The sequence below is a fragment of the Callorhinchus milii genome, unplaced genomic scaffold (genome assembly GCF_018977255.1).
Source record: "Callorhinchus milii isolate IMCB2004 unplaced genomic scaffold, IMCB_Cmil_1.0 Scaffold1, whole genome shotgun sequence".
Lineage (NCBI taxonomy): Eukaryota > Metazoa > Chordata > Chondrichthyes > Chimaeriformes > Callorhinchidae > Callorhinchus > Callorhinchus milii.
The window spans coordinates 64,723,452-64,739,655 of NW_024704742.1; the positions used below are offsets into that span (position 1 = coordinate 64,723,452).

The 16,204-nt window shown below is 43.8% G+C and overlaps 1 protein-coding gene across 2 annotated transcripts in view; it reads right to left on the reverse strand.

Moving 5' to 3' along the window:
* LOC103186330 (G protein-coupled receptor kinase 5) overlaps window positions 1-16,204 on the reverse strand; it is a 60,702-nt gene that overhangs the window by 20,211 nt on the left and 24,287 nt on the right. The window contains exons 3-5 of one of the 2 annotated variants that reach the window (XM_042342912.1): window positions 4,841-4,953; window positions 3,150-3,227; window positions 1,444-1,544 (exon numbers count right to left, since the gene is read on the reverse strand). In XM_042342912.1, the coding sequence (XP_042198846.1) occupies window positions 1,444-1,544; window positions 3,150-3,227; window positions 4,841-4,953 (292 nt within the window). Of the gene's footprint in view, window positions 1-1,443; window positions 1,545-2,320; window positions 2,368-3,149; window positions 3,228-4,840; window positions 4,954-16,204 lie in introns of those variants that run through there. The other variant, XM_042342916.1, reaches the window with a different exon arrangement.

The following is a 16,204-nucleotide window of genomic DNA, read 5'->3' on the forward strand; positions in this document are numbered from 1 at the left end:
GGCGTTCCAGAGCCTCTGGGCATAGTGGCTGAAGGCACGTTCGCAGAGGGTGGAGCGGAGGACTTGGGGGACGAGGAGGAGGTCAGACCCGGAGGAACGAAGGCAACGGGTACTGTTTTGAGGAGCGATTTTAGATGTTGACAAGAGTCAAAGGGGAGGTGAAGTCACGGTTGAAGAGAAAAGTCTTGAGACCGGCCTTGAAGGAGGAAAGGGAGGAAGCAAGGCAAAAGCACTGGGGGATGGAGTTCCAGAGCCTAGGGGCTGAGAGGCTGAAAGCCCGACCACCATTAGGGCGGGGATGTGGAGCAGACCGGAGCCAGAGGAATGGAGGGTACGGGCAGGTAAGTAGGGGGATAGTAGGTCGGAGAGGTAGGAGGGAGCAAGGCCGTGAATGGCCTTGTAGGTGAGGATGAGGATCTTGCCCGAAACCAGAGACACAGAGTAAAGGGCTCTCTCTGGCTGTGTGTGAACAGAGGCCTGCTTGAGGAATAACAAATACCTATTGAGGTAGGGACAGTGCATGTTCTAACTGGCCTGGTTCTATCGAGCTTGTGACAGCTTACAACAACACGTACTGTACACACGAGCAGGAAAGCTGTTTGTTATTTTGTTATTTTCCACCAACTGCAGGAAGAAAATAAACCACAAAGGGGAACAATTATCAACAGTGCCAGTGGTGGTTACCACACACCGGTTACTAACAGAACAATACTTTGGATCTAAGGTTCCCAAAGCTCTATTGTAGACTATTCCACACGGAATCGATTGCTGTCAACATCTCCATTATTGTTGCATGCAACTACCAGGATGGTAGAAGTTGACCTAGATGGGCCGTAGTCTTTTTTTAAAATCAAGCAATTCCTATGTTCCTGTGAATTCAGTCAAAAACTAAGACTAAGGAGTATAATCCCCCTCTTTTCCCACTGCATCCCCCCACCCAGATCTTCCAGAAACAGATCCACCATCACTTTTGTTGGCAGTGAATATTTTTCTGTCCCGAAAATGCAATAGAATTAGATGAGGGAAAAAGAAATAAAGAGGTGTAGGTAAAGGGAATAGAGGGATTTAGGTGAAGGTAATAGGAGTGATGGAGGCTCTTGTGGAGTAAAAACAGTGGCATCGAATAGTTGGGGTGAACGGTCCATTAACATGCGGTAATAACTCTATGTAACAAAACAAACAGTCAATCTACTTTACAGTATATCCTGTGAAGCACTTTGAGATGCCTCAGTGACGTGATAGCAGTACCATATCAAAGGCAAGGATTATTATCTCTACTGGGAGTTAGCTCTAAAACTCACTAACTCGTTTCTTTCTTTCCAATTGCTAGTATGCAAAAAAACTTTTTGAAATGAACTTTCATTTGCCATTACTTTTGCATTTTTGTTGTTGTTTTAAACAACGTACGTGAGATTGCTAATACAGTGAAGAATTCGGACTTACTTTGTGCACTCGTTAAATAGTTCCTTGCAAGGGCTCTGTTCCAGCCTTTCCTTACACTGTCTCACTGTGTCGGCGGGCACTTCGGGCAAATGAGCTGCCGACTGAAATGAACAACATTAGAGAGGCATGGAATAATTATTACAGTGGTCCAATTTTCTCTCTCTCTCCCACCCCTTCCCATCTTCCAGCATTACATTTAAAAACCCAGCCCTGATGGCGAGGGGAGAATCGTCATTTGTTCTGGCTTCACTGCCCAACTAAAAAAAATCTTAATAGTTTGACAAAATTATTGAAAATTATTGACTCCATAAAACCCTCCTCTCTCAACCAAAGTGGGTCTTCCGTCCCGGCTCAGTCACAGGAGGGTTCTCAGTAATGCAAGTCCCCCCTTTTGTGAGACACAGGTGGGGGCTCTCAACATGCAAATGCTGGAAGCTTAACATAGGGGGAGGGGGGAAGTGGACAGAGAATAAGATGGGGGGGGAGAAAACAAATATGAACACGAGAAGGGTGTAGCAGACGTAGTTTGCTTATCAGCAAACATTCATGAATTTTCATCAGCAATGTTAGAAAATTCACGCAAATTCTAAACAAACGCTCCAACCGGATGGATATAAAAAGTACACACTGGCATTCTAAGTAGATGGTGTAGATGAAGGGTTCAAACAATCAGAAGATTATATAGCAACTGACACATGAGTTTCATTAATAAAAGCCCTTCAAACAAACCACAGAACAAAATGGTAATTTTTCACAGAATTGCCAACATCCGCTCGCTCAAACACTACTCACGGCCACTTCAGCAAAATAGCAGCCAGCTATTTAATTAATAAATAAGTAAGTAAGTAAGTAAGTAAATAAATAAATAGCAACTCACTGAGGATGGCACCCAGCTAGCTAGGACCTCCCCACCTGTGTGGTTTCCTGGATAGAAGGCGTGTCTATCATTGCCAAGTCTTCTCTGGATTATTCCCTCTCTTGCTCAGTCGTGTCCTCTCAGTTCAGTCCTAGGGAGACCTCGCTCATCACTCCCTGAAAGCACAGGCTAGGGCAGGCTCAGTCACCCCCAACCTGTCTGCGGTTCATCTCTTTAAGAGGAGCTAGAAGGGGAAAGCCCTGAGGAGGACCATAGCCAGTTCTCCGAGCAGTCGCAGCCCCAACCCACAGCCGCCTCGGGCCCCTCTTGCTCCTCCCCCAGCTCATCGACGGCAACCGCCCACTTATAGCCCAACGAGCTGCCCATTAGGGCGACCTCACCTCTGGCTGGCCAATGGATCGATCAGTCAAGCCAACGGCTCACCTGTCTTCAAGGGGACTGACCCTTTAACTGGGTTTTACTCAGCCCCTCCACCCTCCAGCACAGAAAAGAATATTTTCACCATTCTTTGCTCAAAGGGAGAATGCTTTTTAAATAAAACTGAACGGTGATTATTTTATTGACCTCAAAAGTGTAAAGGGCCAAGTGAACCCACCTGGATTTAAACCCAAAAGTCCGGACGTAACCTTAACTCAGCTGAAACTAAAATAAAAGCTTATTTTAACATTTTTGCACCGAGCAAACAGTTAAATTGTGACTAACTATCCGACCCAGCATCAAAGCACTTGACCCAGATGATCCAGTTGACTGCACTGCCTCTGAGCAAAGGGTGTGAGCCAGTCAGGTTACCAACGGAGAAAAGTTTGCATCAGAAAGTTAAGAAACGTACCCCATTGTTGAAGTAAGTCTCTAAAAGCTGGAGTCCATAATCCCGTCTCTTCTCATCTGGAGCCACCTCGTACTCGGTCTGCACAACAACAACAAGTCAGAATCAAACCAGTTATTACGACACTGCAGCAGTATTTGTACAGGGTGATAGAATGCATCCATTTGGACGTGCAGCTCTCACAATACACATTTATGTAATGCCTTCCAGGTCAAGCGCACTCCGCACTTCACCAGCCACTGCCTCCCCTTGGCTGGTTCCAGCCTCCTGCTCGATCCTCGTCCTCTCCGCTCTATCATCGGTAGCTCTGCTTTCCACCACTATTTACCAAAGCTTTGGAACTCTGTCCCTCAATCCCTCCGCCTTGCCCCCTCCTTCCCTTCTTTTAGATAATGATAAGACCTTCCTCTTCGACCGTGCTTAAGGTCACCTCTTCCCTCCCCCCAGGTCGGTGTCAGATTCCGCCTTTGTTAAGCCCTCTGAGATTCTGCCCCTCACATAAAGGGTGCTATATAAATGCAAGTTGTTATACTGCTAACTGGCCACCCAAATTGGGGTTGGAGATGGGGGGAGGATGAAGATGAGTGCTGAAGATTGTGGGAGGAAAAAGAGGCTTTGAAAGTGGAATTCCTTGCTGTAGATGCCCATTCTGGGAGCCAGCACATCATTTACGGATGATTAAACCTGCCTGATGCACTCAAACGCTTTTTAATATCTGTAACACTTTTATTCTCTTGTTAACTTCCTTCCTCCCACCCACCGTCATATAAAGACAAAGCAGAACTCCTGTCTATCCAGGCAGAGATGCTCTTGTATTAACTACAGGATCTGAATGAGAAATGAGACTAGCCTTGGTTAATGGTCTCTTGTTTTTTTTCCAATCCTCTATTCCATTACCTCATTTATTATTGCATCTAATTGTACTTTAACTATTCCCGACGGTTTTACAGCCTGCAACTGGATCTGTAATGTTCAAACTGAACAAGCTGACTATACCTTGGTTTAATGTGCCATCTGAAGGATGGTACATCCGACAACAACAAATTTCATTTCTACAGTGTATTTCGCGTCGGGAGGACTTCCTAAGGCACTGGATGATGTGGGTTTTGTCCCTGAGCTGCGAGTTGGGATCAGAGAGGGGGTGAGGCTAATGGGTGGGGGGGGGATGGAGAAGGGAAGATGACCGAAGGTACAGTCGAAAAGGAAATTCTTGAGACGAGTCATGAAGGAGGGAAGAGAGGACAAGGCTGAGGGTCTCCGGGATGGAGTTCTAGAGGGAGGAGGCAAGAAGACTGACGGCCCAACCACTGATAGTGGAGTAGGCAAGGGATGCGGAATAGGCCAGTGCCTGCAGAGCAGAGGGAGCGGGCAAACTGCTGAAGTTTAAATATGTCACAGAGGTAGTTGATCGGCAGATGGGGGTTGATCGGCTCACAAAGCTCACCTCCAACAATGGAGCGATGTCCCGGCACAGCGCTGGCCCAAAACCTGACAGTCTGTGACGCTGGACTTGAACCTACAATCTTCTGCCCTTGAGGTGAGAGTCAGTCGGCACGCTGGAAGCCAGTCAGCTGAATGCACACAAGTGACCCTCTATTGCGTCTCACTAAGGGGATTTGGGATTTTAATAGATCCCAATTGGGATGAACCCATTCTCCCCCACCACCCCCAACTTCTTTATCTGGAGGACTTACCACTGCATCTAGGAATTCAATACATCTTTTCGATTCTAATCGAGTCTCACAGAATTGCCTGAAGAATTGCCTTCCAATTGGCTGCTTGTCACAGAAGGAGCTGTAATCCCTGGCTGCAAAACAAGAACAAGAAATCCCATTAAACAGTGCATGTCTGGTTAAAGCTCCACTGACTCCACTCGGATTGATTTCAAGATCCTCACTCTTATATATAAAATCCCTTATACCCTCAGACCATCCTAGCTCTCTGATCTGCCAATACCCCACTCTTCTGCTCGCCTCTTCCACTCAGTTGCTCATTGTTGTCATCCACTCCCTCTGCACCACCATCAGTGGCTGAGCCTTCAGTCACTATGTCCCACACCCCAATCCCTCTGCCTCGCCCCCTCTTTAAATCCCATCTTNAAAAAACCTTCCTCTTTGACCAACAGTTATCTTCCCCTTCCTCCCTTCCTTGGGTCCAACCTTACCACTGTGAAGTGCTTCAAGATGTTATCCTATGTCAATTGCTGTATAATATATATGTGTAAATGCAAATTGTTGCACCATTTTCTATAAACTCTAGTGCTCCAGTAGCATTAATATGCAGGTTGTAAATATGCACCTTGTAAAGGCAATGCAAGGCAAAGGCTTTCTTGACCATTTAATAAATTACAGATTCTTTTTAAAAATGCAGTAATTTAGCATTAGTTTCCATATCTGTCACATATTATAATAATAAATTAAAAGATGCTGGTCTGCCTCTTCAGTGGATGGTTAAGATCACGTCACCATATTCAACATCCAACTTTCAAACTACACAATGCTACTGACTCAAGTATTGTACTTCTTAACTGATTAAATTGATGCTGTTAGCTTTTAATTATTATCCAGAGTTCAATTTACTCAGGTATCTAATGGTACAGTATTAGAGTATTTTTTTTTGCTCAGCCAGGTGTCTGATACATGAAGAAACCTACCATGATGCTGAAGAGTATCCAAACCAGACTAAGAGTTCCATGTATGCCACCTACACATGGAATTCCTATGACTTGATTGGAATGCGCACTCTCTCCCAGGAGGGAATCACCTTTCTTACCTTATCCCAGATGTAGGTTGACAAGATTTACTTCTTCGACCAGGCCTATGGTCACCTTCCCCTCCTTGGAGAGATCAGAGTCCACATTGCTGGACTTTAACCACTAAAGCAGCATACTCTTAAGCGTGGTGATAGGTTTCCTTGTGTCAAACACTTGGCTGATTTTTGCAACACCCGCTGCCTTCACAATTACCGATGTCCACCTTATTATTTCTAATCCACATTCCCAACAAGTCTCACATCTTTCCAATCAATTCTATACTTTTTTTTATTCCACTGGTTAAAAAGTTTGCGCATCACATGTGAAACAGATAAAACTTCTCAGTTCATGCTGGTGATATGCAATCATTCTCGGATCAGATATTATTGTACGTGTTCCCCTTCCACTTCTACCAACTGATCAGTTCCTCTTAATTTCCAAATCAGCTTTTGAAATGCAGTGGTCAGGAAGGGGGGGAAGTGAGCGCTGTGGCTAAGATTAAGTAGGAAACAAGCAGATACAGTAGACCTGAAAGCCTAATAATAAATAATAATATTTCCAATTAATACGTGCCTGTGTTTGACAATAGTATCTTATTACATAATGGTGATGTCCCAAACAGTTAGTGTATTTGTAGGCAAATGCAGCAGCCAAATTGCGCACAGCGGTGTTCCACAAACAGCCATTAAGTGAATGATCAATTTTATTTTGTGAATTGTTGGCCAAGGCAGCAATAGCCTCTCTATAATAGGCAAAGTGCCGTAAAGTAAATTGGCTGTGTATTTTGCGTGCGAAACGCGGCAGCCAATTGCACACAACAGTGTCCCAGAAACAGTCGTGGATTAAGTGACCAAATCTATATTTTTTTTAGAGACTATTAGCCTCAGAGAGCAATCCACCAATCGACTAACAACCAGATTCCTACTTAATGCTAGGTAAACAGAGGCGTATGGAGTAAGGAAATGTGCATACGGTTTTGCCCAGAATCAAACCTGGGTCCTCTCGCTTGCAAGGCTAGTGCTCTAACCATTACTCTACAGGACCCCACATACAGTCCAATTCAGTCATGAAAAATGGAGAGATACTAAGACCTTCGGCAGGCTTGGATATGTGAAGTCCTGAAGCTTCGATTCCAGGGCAGTGGAAAACGGTAGACAAGTTTCCTTACTCCACATGCCTCTGTTTATTTAGCAGTAAGTAGGAACCCAGTTGTTCGTCGATCGGTACATTGCTTTTCCAGGGGTAATAATCTCTTCAAATATATGTATATAATATACACCCAATCTCTGCTGCCACAACTATGATTTACTGCTCACATAGCTGCTTGCAAAGCAATAATAATAATCCTTGCATTTGATATAGCACCTTATCACGTATTCAAGACACCTCAAAGTGCTTCGCAGAATATACTGTAAGGTGAATTGACTGTATATGTTGTGGGCGAAAGGTGGCAGTAAATTGCGCACAGCAGTGTCCCACAAGCAGTCGTGGATTAAGTAACCAAATTATTATTATTTGTTTAGTTTTTTTTTAAACAGTATTATTACCCTGGAAAAGTGATCCGCCAACTGGGTTCTTACTTACTGCTCGGTAAACAGAGGCATGTGGAGTGAGGAGACTTACTAACATTTTGACCCGCCCGGGAATCAAACCCGGATCCTCTCGCTTGCAAGGCGAATGCTCTAACCAATACGCTACATTGCAAAATAAGAGCAAATTGTGGATAACCAACCCAATGCTCAGATTTTAAACCTACTCTCTAGGCCACGCAAACCTGGAAGATGCCAGGTTCAATCCCACTCTGTGCTACTTAAATCTCAGCACAATTGGCCTCAGCACTTCAGGCTAGGAAAGGAAAAATAAAATTTGCTACAGTTCTTGCTCATAATCCTGAACCAACGAGTGCCAAAGCAAACTGCCCAAGTCCAGAGATCAGGCAAGTACAGATCTAGCGTGATCAGTCACTCCCTCTGCCGGCTTCATGTCCTCCGCCTGATCCACCTATGTGTTGGTGCGCAAGCTTTCAGCATTCTGCCTCCACTCTATAACTCTAGAGTCCCTCCAACTTGCCCACTTCTAAAGTTCACCTACAGAACTATCTTTTTAACCTCACTTTCGGTCATATTCACCCCCCTCCCCAGCCCAACAACCCAATACTCAGCTACTCCATCCCAGCTCGAGTGCCCAGTCAGCTGTTTGAACATAGGAACAGAAGTAGGCCATTCAACCCTCAAACCTGTTCTGCCATCATGGCTGATCTCTACCTCAACTCCAAATACCCATTTTATTCCATATCGCTTGATACCTTTACCTTACAAAAATGTATCCACCTCAGGCTTGAAAATTTGAATTGATTCCGTGAAGCTCATTGAGATGTCTGCCGAGAAAGCTGCTATATAAATGTAAATTGTTGCTGTCGACAAATTCAACCCAGTCTTGCTTATACAGACCCTCTCGCCCACACAATACACAGATACTTGGGCAAGGTACTGATGTTCAGACAGCCACCAGGAACCTTAGAAAACCCCAGCAAAAGTTGGTGCCATGAGGAAAGAAGCAAGAGAATTGGGACAAGGATTTTTCTCTGAATAAAAACATAAAACTGGTTATTTAACACAGCGAATCATACACATAAAACACATTTGCTGAATAATGAGATTTTATCAATTTTACTCCTAAAGTTTGCAATAGATTAGTTCAGCTCATCATAACATTGTGACATCCTTGGTATTTCAGACCCACAGATGTATGCAACAAGCTCAACAACAACCCTTACACTTATCAGCTGAATTAACGGAAGTTTACAGACATAATTGCAGTTACACCATCATAATGTTGGGATGGTAATCAGTCTCTTTACAAGGAGAGATACATTAAGCTTCCTGAAATCTGCAAATTACTCATTAGAATCCGCAGGTAGATTTCTTCCAGCAGTTACAAGGGTCAATTATAATCCCGGGGGGTGGGGGGAGAGAAAGAGAAACAGAAGACAGAAACAAATGATAACTGTATTCAGAAAATAGGATCGAGCAACGAAAATGTAATTTGTCTTTTCCAGTTATGTAGATTCTTATATGCACGTTCCAGGCAGCTATGGACAACTGAACCACAAGCTTCCTTCTGCCAGTTGCGGCCCTACACATTCCAAAAGCGGCACCACACTGGAGGTATATTTTTCCACCCAATTTTACCCAACCAGGACACCTCGCCGCGCACGCACGCCCTTCCTGCCACACGTACACCCCCCCACCGCATGCACAGCCCCCCCCACGCACCCCCCTCTGCCACGCACTCACCCCCCCCACCACACGCATAGCCCCCCCACGCACGCAAACTCCCACCGCGCGTGCACCCACCCCCGCCGTACGCTCACACCCCCACGCATAGCCCCCCCCACGCACCCACCCAAGCACGCACACACACGCCCCCCGCCACGCACGCGCACACCCCTCGTTGCGTGCATGCCACACGCACGGGCTCGACACACACACATACACCGGATGTCACACAAAACTTTTAAATGATATTGCGATTGCATCAATGTCAACATCCACTGATGCTGAGCTGCCAAATTTCAGTTGAGCTCCAACCATGTCAATAACGGCCAGTTTAAAATTGCGACACAACAAACTTCGTTGACTGCAGACGCCCAACAACCAGTCGTTTTTTTTGCAAATATCTACTCTATTGCCCTAGTTTGGTCATCTTAAAGTACATTTCTGGCATTTTGACACAAATCTCGGCAGATCCATCAAACTACTAAAATAGAGCTTATTTAGAGAATTCCTCATTTCCCTGTTGCTTGAAGAAAATTGGCAGGAGTTAAAAAGAAACACTGGTCTAGTTTATTACACTGCACTTTCACCACTAAGATCCGTTTCTGGTGAGTATTCATTGTCCAAGCTTCCCTTAAACCAACAACAACTTGTGTTTACGTAGTACCCTTCATGTAGGATAATATCTCAGAACATTTTATAGTGATGGTCAGACACAGTCAAGGGAGAAGTTGAGGTGACCCTTGGTGCTATCAAATAGTTAGGTTTTAATGTGGGATTTAAAGCCGGGTAGAGGAGACAAGACGGGTGGAAAGAGGGAGGGAGTTCAAAGATCAGGGGCGGAACAACTGAAAGCTCAGCCCTCAATGTTGCCAGAGCGATCAGAGGAAGATCTGGAAACCCGAGTCAGCTGAGCAGATGGAGGATTTGGACTTTTGAGGAAGGAGTACATTAGAAAGTTGGGGAAAGAAGTTCAGGGAGCCAGTGGAGGTTTGCGATGACTGGTTTGCAAACGGCTGCTTTACAGGTCATCAGACCTCACTGATGCACCCTGTCCATGTGTGCTGTGTGCAAGCAATGCCTCCAATGACACTTTTGTAGCATAGCATACATGCACAGCAGCAGGAAGTGCCATCACTGGTGACCCTTAACCCAGATGTCTGTCATTTCTTAGCACTAGAAGCCAGGTGCATTGCGCTTTCTGGTGCAGCGTGGATCCACAGTAGACCCTTGCTCTTAGACAGGAGTCTCCAAACAGTTCATTCACTGCTAGGTAGCACTCTCCCGTGTGATCAAAAAGACAAGGAGCGATAGAATTGCATAAATATTTAGACCAACTGAAAATGAAACCAGAATACAAAGTATTTAATGCATCCCAAAATAAAATATAATTTTTTTTGTTTAAACTGAAGAAAAAATTGTTCCTTCTTTTCATTTTTAATCGAGCATGTGCGAGATGCCACCTCGTGGCGATCAACTGGTTGGAAACCCCTGGTCGGTGTAAGAGAACCCATGCTCAACAGAGAGCGTTCCAACAGAGCTGCTCCCACAGTTGGCATCAGCAACACATATTACGATATCTTTTACTTAGGAAAAGAAAATAAGACAGTCTCACTTGTAAGGCCATAAGAATAAAACAGATGGTGTGCATCAATAACGACCCTGGTTTGTGCTGCATTAGAAAGTGTGCGGGTGTGGAAGTTGGGCGAGGACAGAATTAGGCCAGATTATGATGGCCAAATATTCAACCAGCAATCACGGTCTTGGCTCAATCCTGGGGAATGGTCACTCGGCAAGATGAAGGTGGCAGGAAATGTACCAAGTCAGGAGAAATATTGGGGAATGGGCAGACATCAAGGGCCTAAATCAATATAATTTACAAGTTGTATGACAGTAAATTGGACAGACACATGGACCACACAAAAGAGCTCTTAGACAAGAACACCAACACGGTGGCCTTCGGCTGAATGTTTAGAGTAGGCTATTCTTGGGACACTTCAGTGATGTCTGCCTGTAAACTCTGTCAGATCAAGATCCCTTTAATAATCTGAAGGGATGGTGACTGCCAACAAATGCAAGAATTATTATTATTATTTGCCTCTGTACTTTGGACAAATAGAGCTGTTGTAATTTGCTGCACACCTTTTACCACCACTCTGGTTACCTGGGTTTCTTTTTGTACCCCTCTACGCTGTCTTATCTCCCTGAAAACTATAAAATGAAACAAATTTTAAAAAAACTAAGGGAATTGTTGGCATGGTTAGTCGTGGACTTGCCAATGCTCCTAATAAATCAAATCCCAAACCAAAACTCTGACCAACATTATTAGATTACTTAAGACTGAATAGAACAGAATGCCTGCTTTGTTGAACTGTCAACACAGTGACCTGAACCCATTGCTGTCCTACAAGTTGAACAAATTGGGAGGAGATGCAGTCCTACAAAAACAGCACTTAACCCATTTTGCAGAGGACTACAAAATTCCAACAACAATTTTTAGTTTCCAATCGTGCAGAATTTTCTGAAGTAAAATGTGAACATTTAATGAAAATACAGACCATATTTAGTAACAAATCATCAACAACAACTAGCATTTATATAGCGCCCTTCAAATGGGGTAGCATCTCGGACCACTGAAACAGTTTCAGATAATAATAATAATACTTGCATTTGATATAGCACTTTATCACGTCTTTGAGACATCTCAAGGCAGAATATATTGTAAAGTGGATTGGCTGGGTATTTTTGTGGCCGAAATGTGGCAGCCAATTGGGTACAACAGGATCCAAATAGTCGTGGATTGATTTTTTTTGCAGGGGTAGGGGGAGGGATTATTACCCAAGGAAAGTGATCCGCCAATCGACTAACAGCGGATTCCTACTTACTGCTAGTAAACAGAGGCATGCGGAGTAAGGAAATTTGTCTAAGGGTTCACCCAGGAATCTAACCTGGGTCCTCTAGCTTGTAAGGGCAGCTTGCTAATCACTATGCTACGAGACTGCACTGATGGGGCTACAATATCGATCCATCCAGCCTAGCCATCATATTTTCCAAAAGATTCCTTCAGTGCCTTTATCTCTAAATCTAGTAAAACTTAAATCCTTAAAACGTCTGAAACTTTGGTAAATTGGAAGCTTGGCTGCAATATTAATAATCCTTGCATTTGATATAGCACCTTATCACATCGTTGAGATGTCTCAAAGTGCTTCGTAGAATATATTGCAAAGTGTAGTGAATATGTATTTTGTTGCCAAATCAAATCAATTCCCTCAAGTGGCCTCATAACAATCGAGTCAGTGACTAGAGGGCAACAATATAAGATAGTGGCAAAAGAGCAAATGGAGACGTTAGGAGAATTTTTTTCATGCACAGAGTAGTTAGGATATGAAACACCCTGCTGAAAGTGGTGGTTGAGGCAATATTCACATTTGCTTTCAAAAGGGAACTAGATAAATATCTAAAAGCATATGGGGAAAGGGTAGGTACGTGGGACTGAAAGGATTGCAGTGAGAGCTGACCGGCACAGACAGGGTGGGTTGAATGGTCTTCTATGTTGTAAATTTCTATGGTTCAGTGTGAACTCAGTGCCAAAGCTCACACACGAACAATGGTCACTTGGGCTGGGAACTGCACTCAGAACATGGATACTGGGGACCACCTCCTGTGTGTACCGCTAAATCACACGTTTGTCTGAAAAGTCCCCTCTTCCAAAAAAGGTTCGAAAATACGACAATCACAGAGTATCTGACAAACAATCTAGTGTAAAGGAAATGTTTTCTGAGTTATGTGTAACCTAGGAAAGTCTGAACTACAATAAAAGAAGTGCTTAGTATTTTTCACCCTTATAGCAAAAGGTCATTTCGGTTTAGCTTCAAGTCTAAAAAGTCTCGGGAGTAAAAAATGAAAAATGTCAGAAAGCTGCCGCCAAAATACCTTTTCCAATAACGAAGTGTGTAAACAAAGTGTGGGAAAACTTGCCAGACAATGGTAAGTTACGCAGATTTAGCTGGTTACATTCCAGCAGTAGCCCAACGAACACTCTGGGATCGCTAAGTTTTGGCTCTTGCCAACCTGCGTCTAATCCTATCCGGAACTAGGTAAGCAGGATACAGCCCTGGGGGAGAGTGTGCTTTCCATTCCAACAATCTATCTCTGGGATTTCCATGTGTAGGTGTAATTCTCAGCTTTGTTTGGATTCCTTTAATCATGGTGATGGGTTTCCACATGTGTCAGACACCCGGCTGACCGAAAGAAACAAGGAAAATCAAGGAAATAATAAAATTGGGAAAAAGGTTCAAGGCTGGTAGTTGTGTAAATTGACTTCCAGAGAACAATTAACAGGCACTGTAATCTATCCTTTCTTTACCCCAGTGCAGTGACTCCTAAAGCTTCAGATTTATGCAAAACCAGAAAGCTTGCAAAAAAATCCTTCACGTAAAGAGAAACGGTGAGTACAGATATCATTCACAACACTGATCAACAGGTGTAAAAAGAAATCAGACATGCGAATATAGATTTCTTTAAATAAACCGCATAAATGTATTTTTTTCATTTAAAGATTAAACATTCTTTTGAATGTGCGCTTTCCGCTAACAATCAGCATACCAGATGCAGCCTGGTAGGTAACATAAAAAGTTTTCATTTAACTCTTACCTTACCTCTGCAAGCTCTAGCAACCTTATGCTCAGAGCTCTCCCCCCTGCTCAGCGCGCACCAGCTCGCCGCATGTCCTGCACCTGATCTGCTCCATCATCAGTGGTCGAGCTTTCAGCCATGCTGCTTTAAGACTCCATCCCAGAGTCCCTCTGTCCTGCCCCTTCCTCCTCATCTTTAAGGCCCACCATGGAGTCCTGTAGCTCAGTGGTTAGAGCACTCGCTTTGCAAGCGAGAGACCTAAGTTCAATTCCAGGAAGAGGGCGAAACCTTGGGCAAGTTTCCTTACTCCACACACCTAATAATAATCCCTCCAAAACCAAAACCAATAATAAATTAGTCATTTTCAATCTACGACTGTTTGTGGGACATTGCTGTGCGCAATTGGCTGCCGCGTTCACCCACAAATATACAGTCAATTCACTTTACAGTGTGTTCTGTGAAGCGCTTTGGGACGTCCTCCCGACGTAAAAAGCGCTATATCAAATGCAAGGATTATTATTATTATTATCAGACTTGTCTTTTCAACTGTGCTTTTGGACACCTTTCACACCCCCAACCCCAGCTTCCACAGCTCCCCACACTCCCAGTCAGCTCTGTGAAGCACCTTGAGACATCTCCCTGACACGAAAGGCATTTAATAAATTGAAATGTAATAACAACAGTGGTTTACATTTACAACCCAATGATTCTTTTTGCAAATCACATGGAGGACAATAATGCATCTGATAATGCGTCACAACAAAGAGTCTGACAGGTCAAACTGGAAAAGCGGACAGAAAGTTTCAGTGAAACACGAAATGTTGACTCACTTTCCTTTCTCCATAGATGCTGCCTGACCTGCTGAGTGTTCCCAGCAACTTCTGTTTTTGTTTCAGATTTCCAGCATCTGCAGTATTTTGTGTTAAACTTGCATTTATATATAGCCTCTCATGCAGGGTTGCTTCCCAGAGCACCTTCATTATTTACCATAATCTAGATTAATTGCACAGACTTTTGCATCATATTATTATGGGTGGCAAACAAACATGACCATGACTTGTTAGTTAAAGTAGTAAGGCAGAATGAAGCCATTGGAAAGAGATTCTTTGCCAGGGTCAAGAAGACTGGGGAGAAGAAATGTGCTCTTCAGATAGCTGGCTATTGGACGAATGCAACAGAGGAAGAGTGGCCAAAGTGGAGATGATTTGCAGAAACGTTGAGAAAATTTAGGCAAGGGATCGGAAGGAATGACTCGTCGGGACTTTTGAGCTCATAGGCCGATGCTCCAATGCAGTGCTGGAGGTGTGTTTGAGGTTCTCAAGACCCTCCTCTTCGACCATGCCTTCGGCCACTCTTCTACCCCTACCATCCTTGTCCTCCACCCCCCCACCCATCCCAACTCCCTGCTCTGGTCCAAATCCCTGACTGTTCAGTGTCTTGGGACGTCCTCCCAATGTGAAAGGCACTATACAAATGCAATTTGTTGTGTGCTGTATTGTTGAAGGTACTGTCCTTCAGATGAGATGTTATACTGCCTGTCTGTTCAGGTGGACATTAAAGATGGCATTATTTGAAAAAACAAGTTTCTCCCAGTATGCTGGTCAATGATCCCCCAGATAATACTGATCATTCGCTCCCTGGGTCTGTTTGTGGGTCTTTGCTGTGCGCAAATTTGCTGTTGCGTTCGCCTACAGAATACACAAGTCACTAGAATTTATACTATATTCTGTGAAACAGTTTGAGACTTCATCCTGAAGTGTGAGACGTTATATCAAATATAGATATTATTGTGCTCTGGAAGGGCATGAAGAGAACAGTTCTCAATAAGGTTACATTTAACAGCTCAGCGAGTGAATTTAACGATACAACAAATAGAGCTGTCTTGGGACACCTCAGACAGACACCTTGTATGAATTGTTACGAGAAACGGAAAATCAGATAAACTGTTGCTTACAGTTATTAGCATTGAGGATGTAGTACCAGAACAGAAACACCCAACGCTTTGAAACTTAAGTCCAAATTAGACTATCGTTGAGACATTTTCAAACCAATACATCCTGTCACACGAAGAAATGAAACATGAGCCCTACTACTAAGATCTCATCACAAACCATTGCAAACCACTTCCTTTTCTTTTGACGAAAAGAATTTCTACTTTAAACTTAATATTTGATCAAATACAGGATTAGGGGAGAAAGCAATAAGACAAAAGGAAGTGAGATCCACAATAGTAAACAAAGCTGTACATTTGTTAAGCATTCCTATTCGTAAGGAAAGCTATTGCTGGCTTGCTCCAAGCAGTCAGGAGTCACGGGTGGCTGGTTTTGGGTGTCTGTATCTAACAGTCCAACTTCAAGTGTGCCAGTGGGGAAACCACAATCCAATTCCTGGCGCTG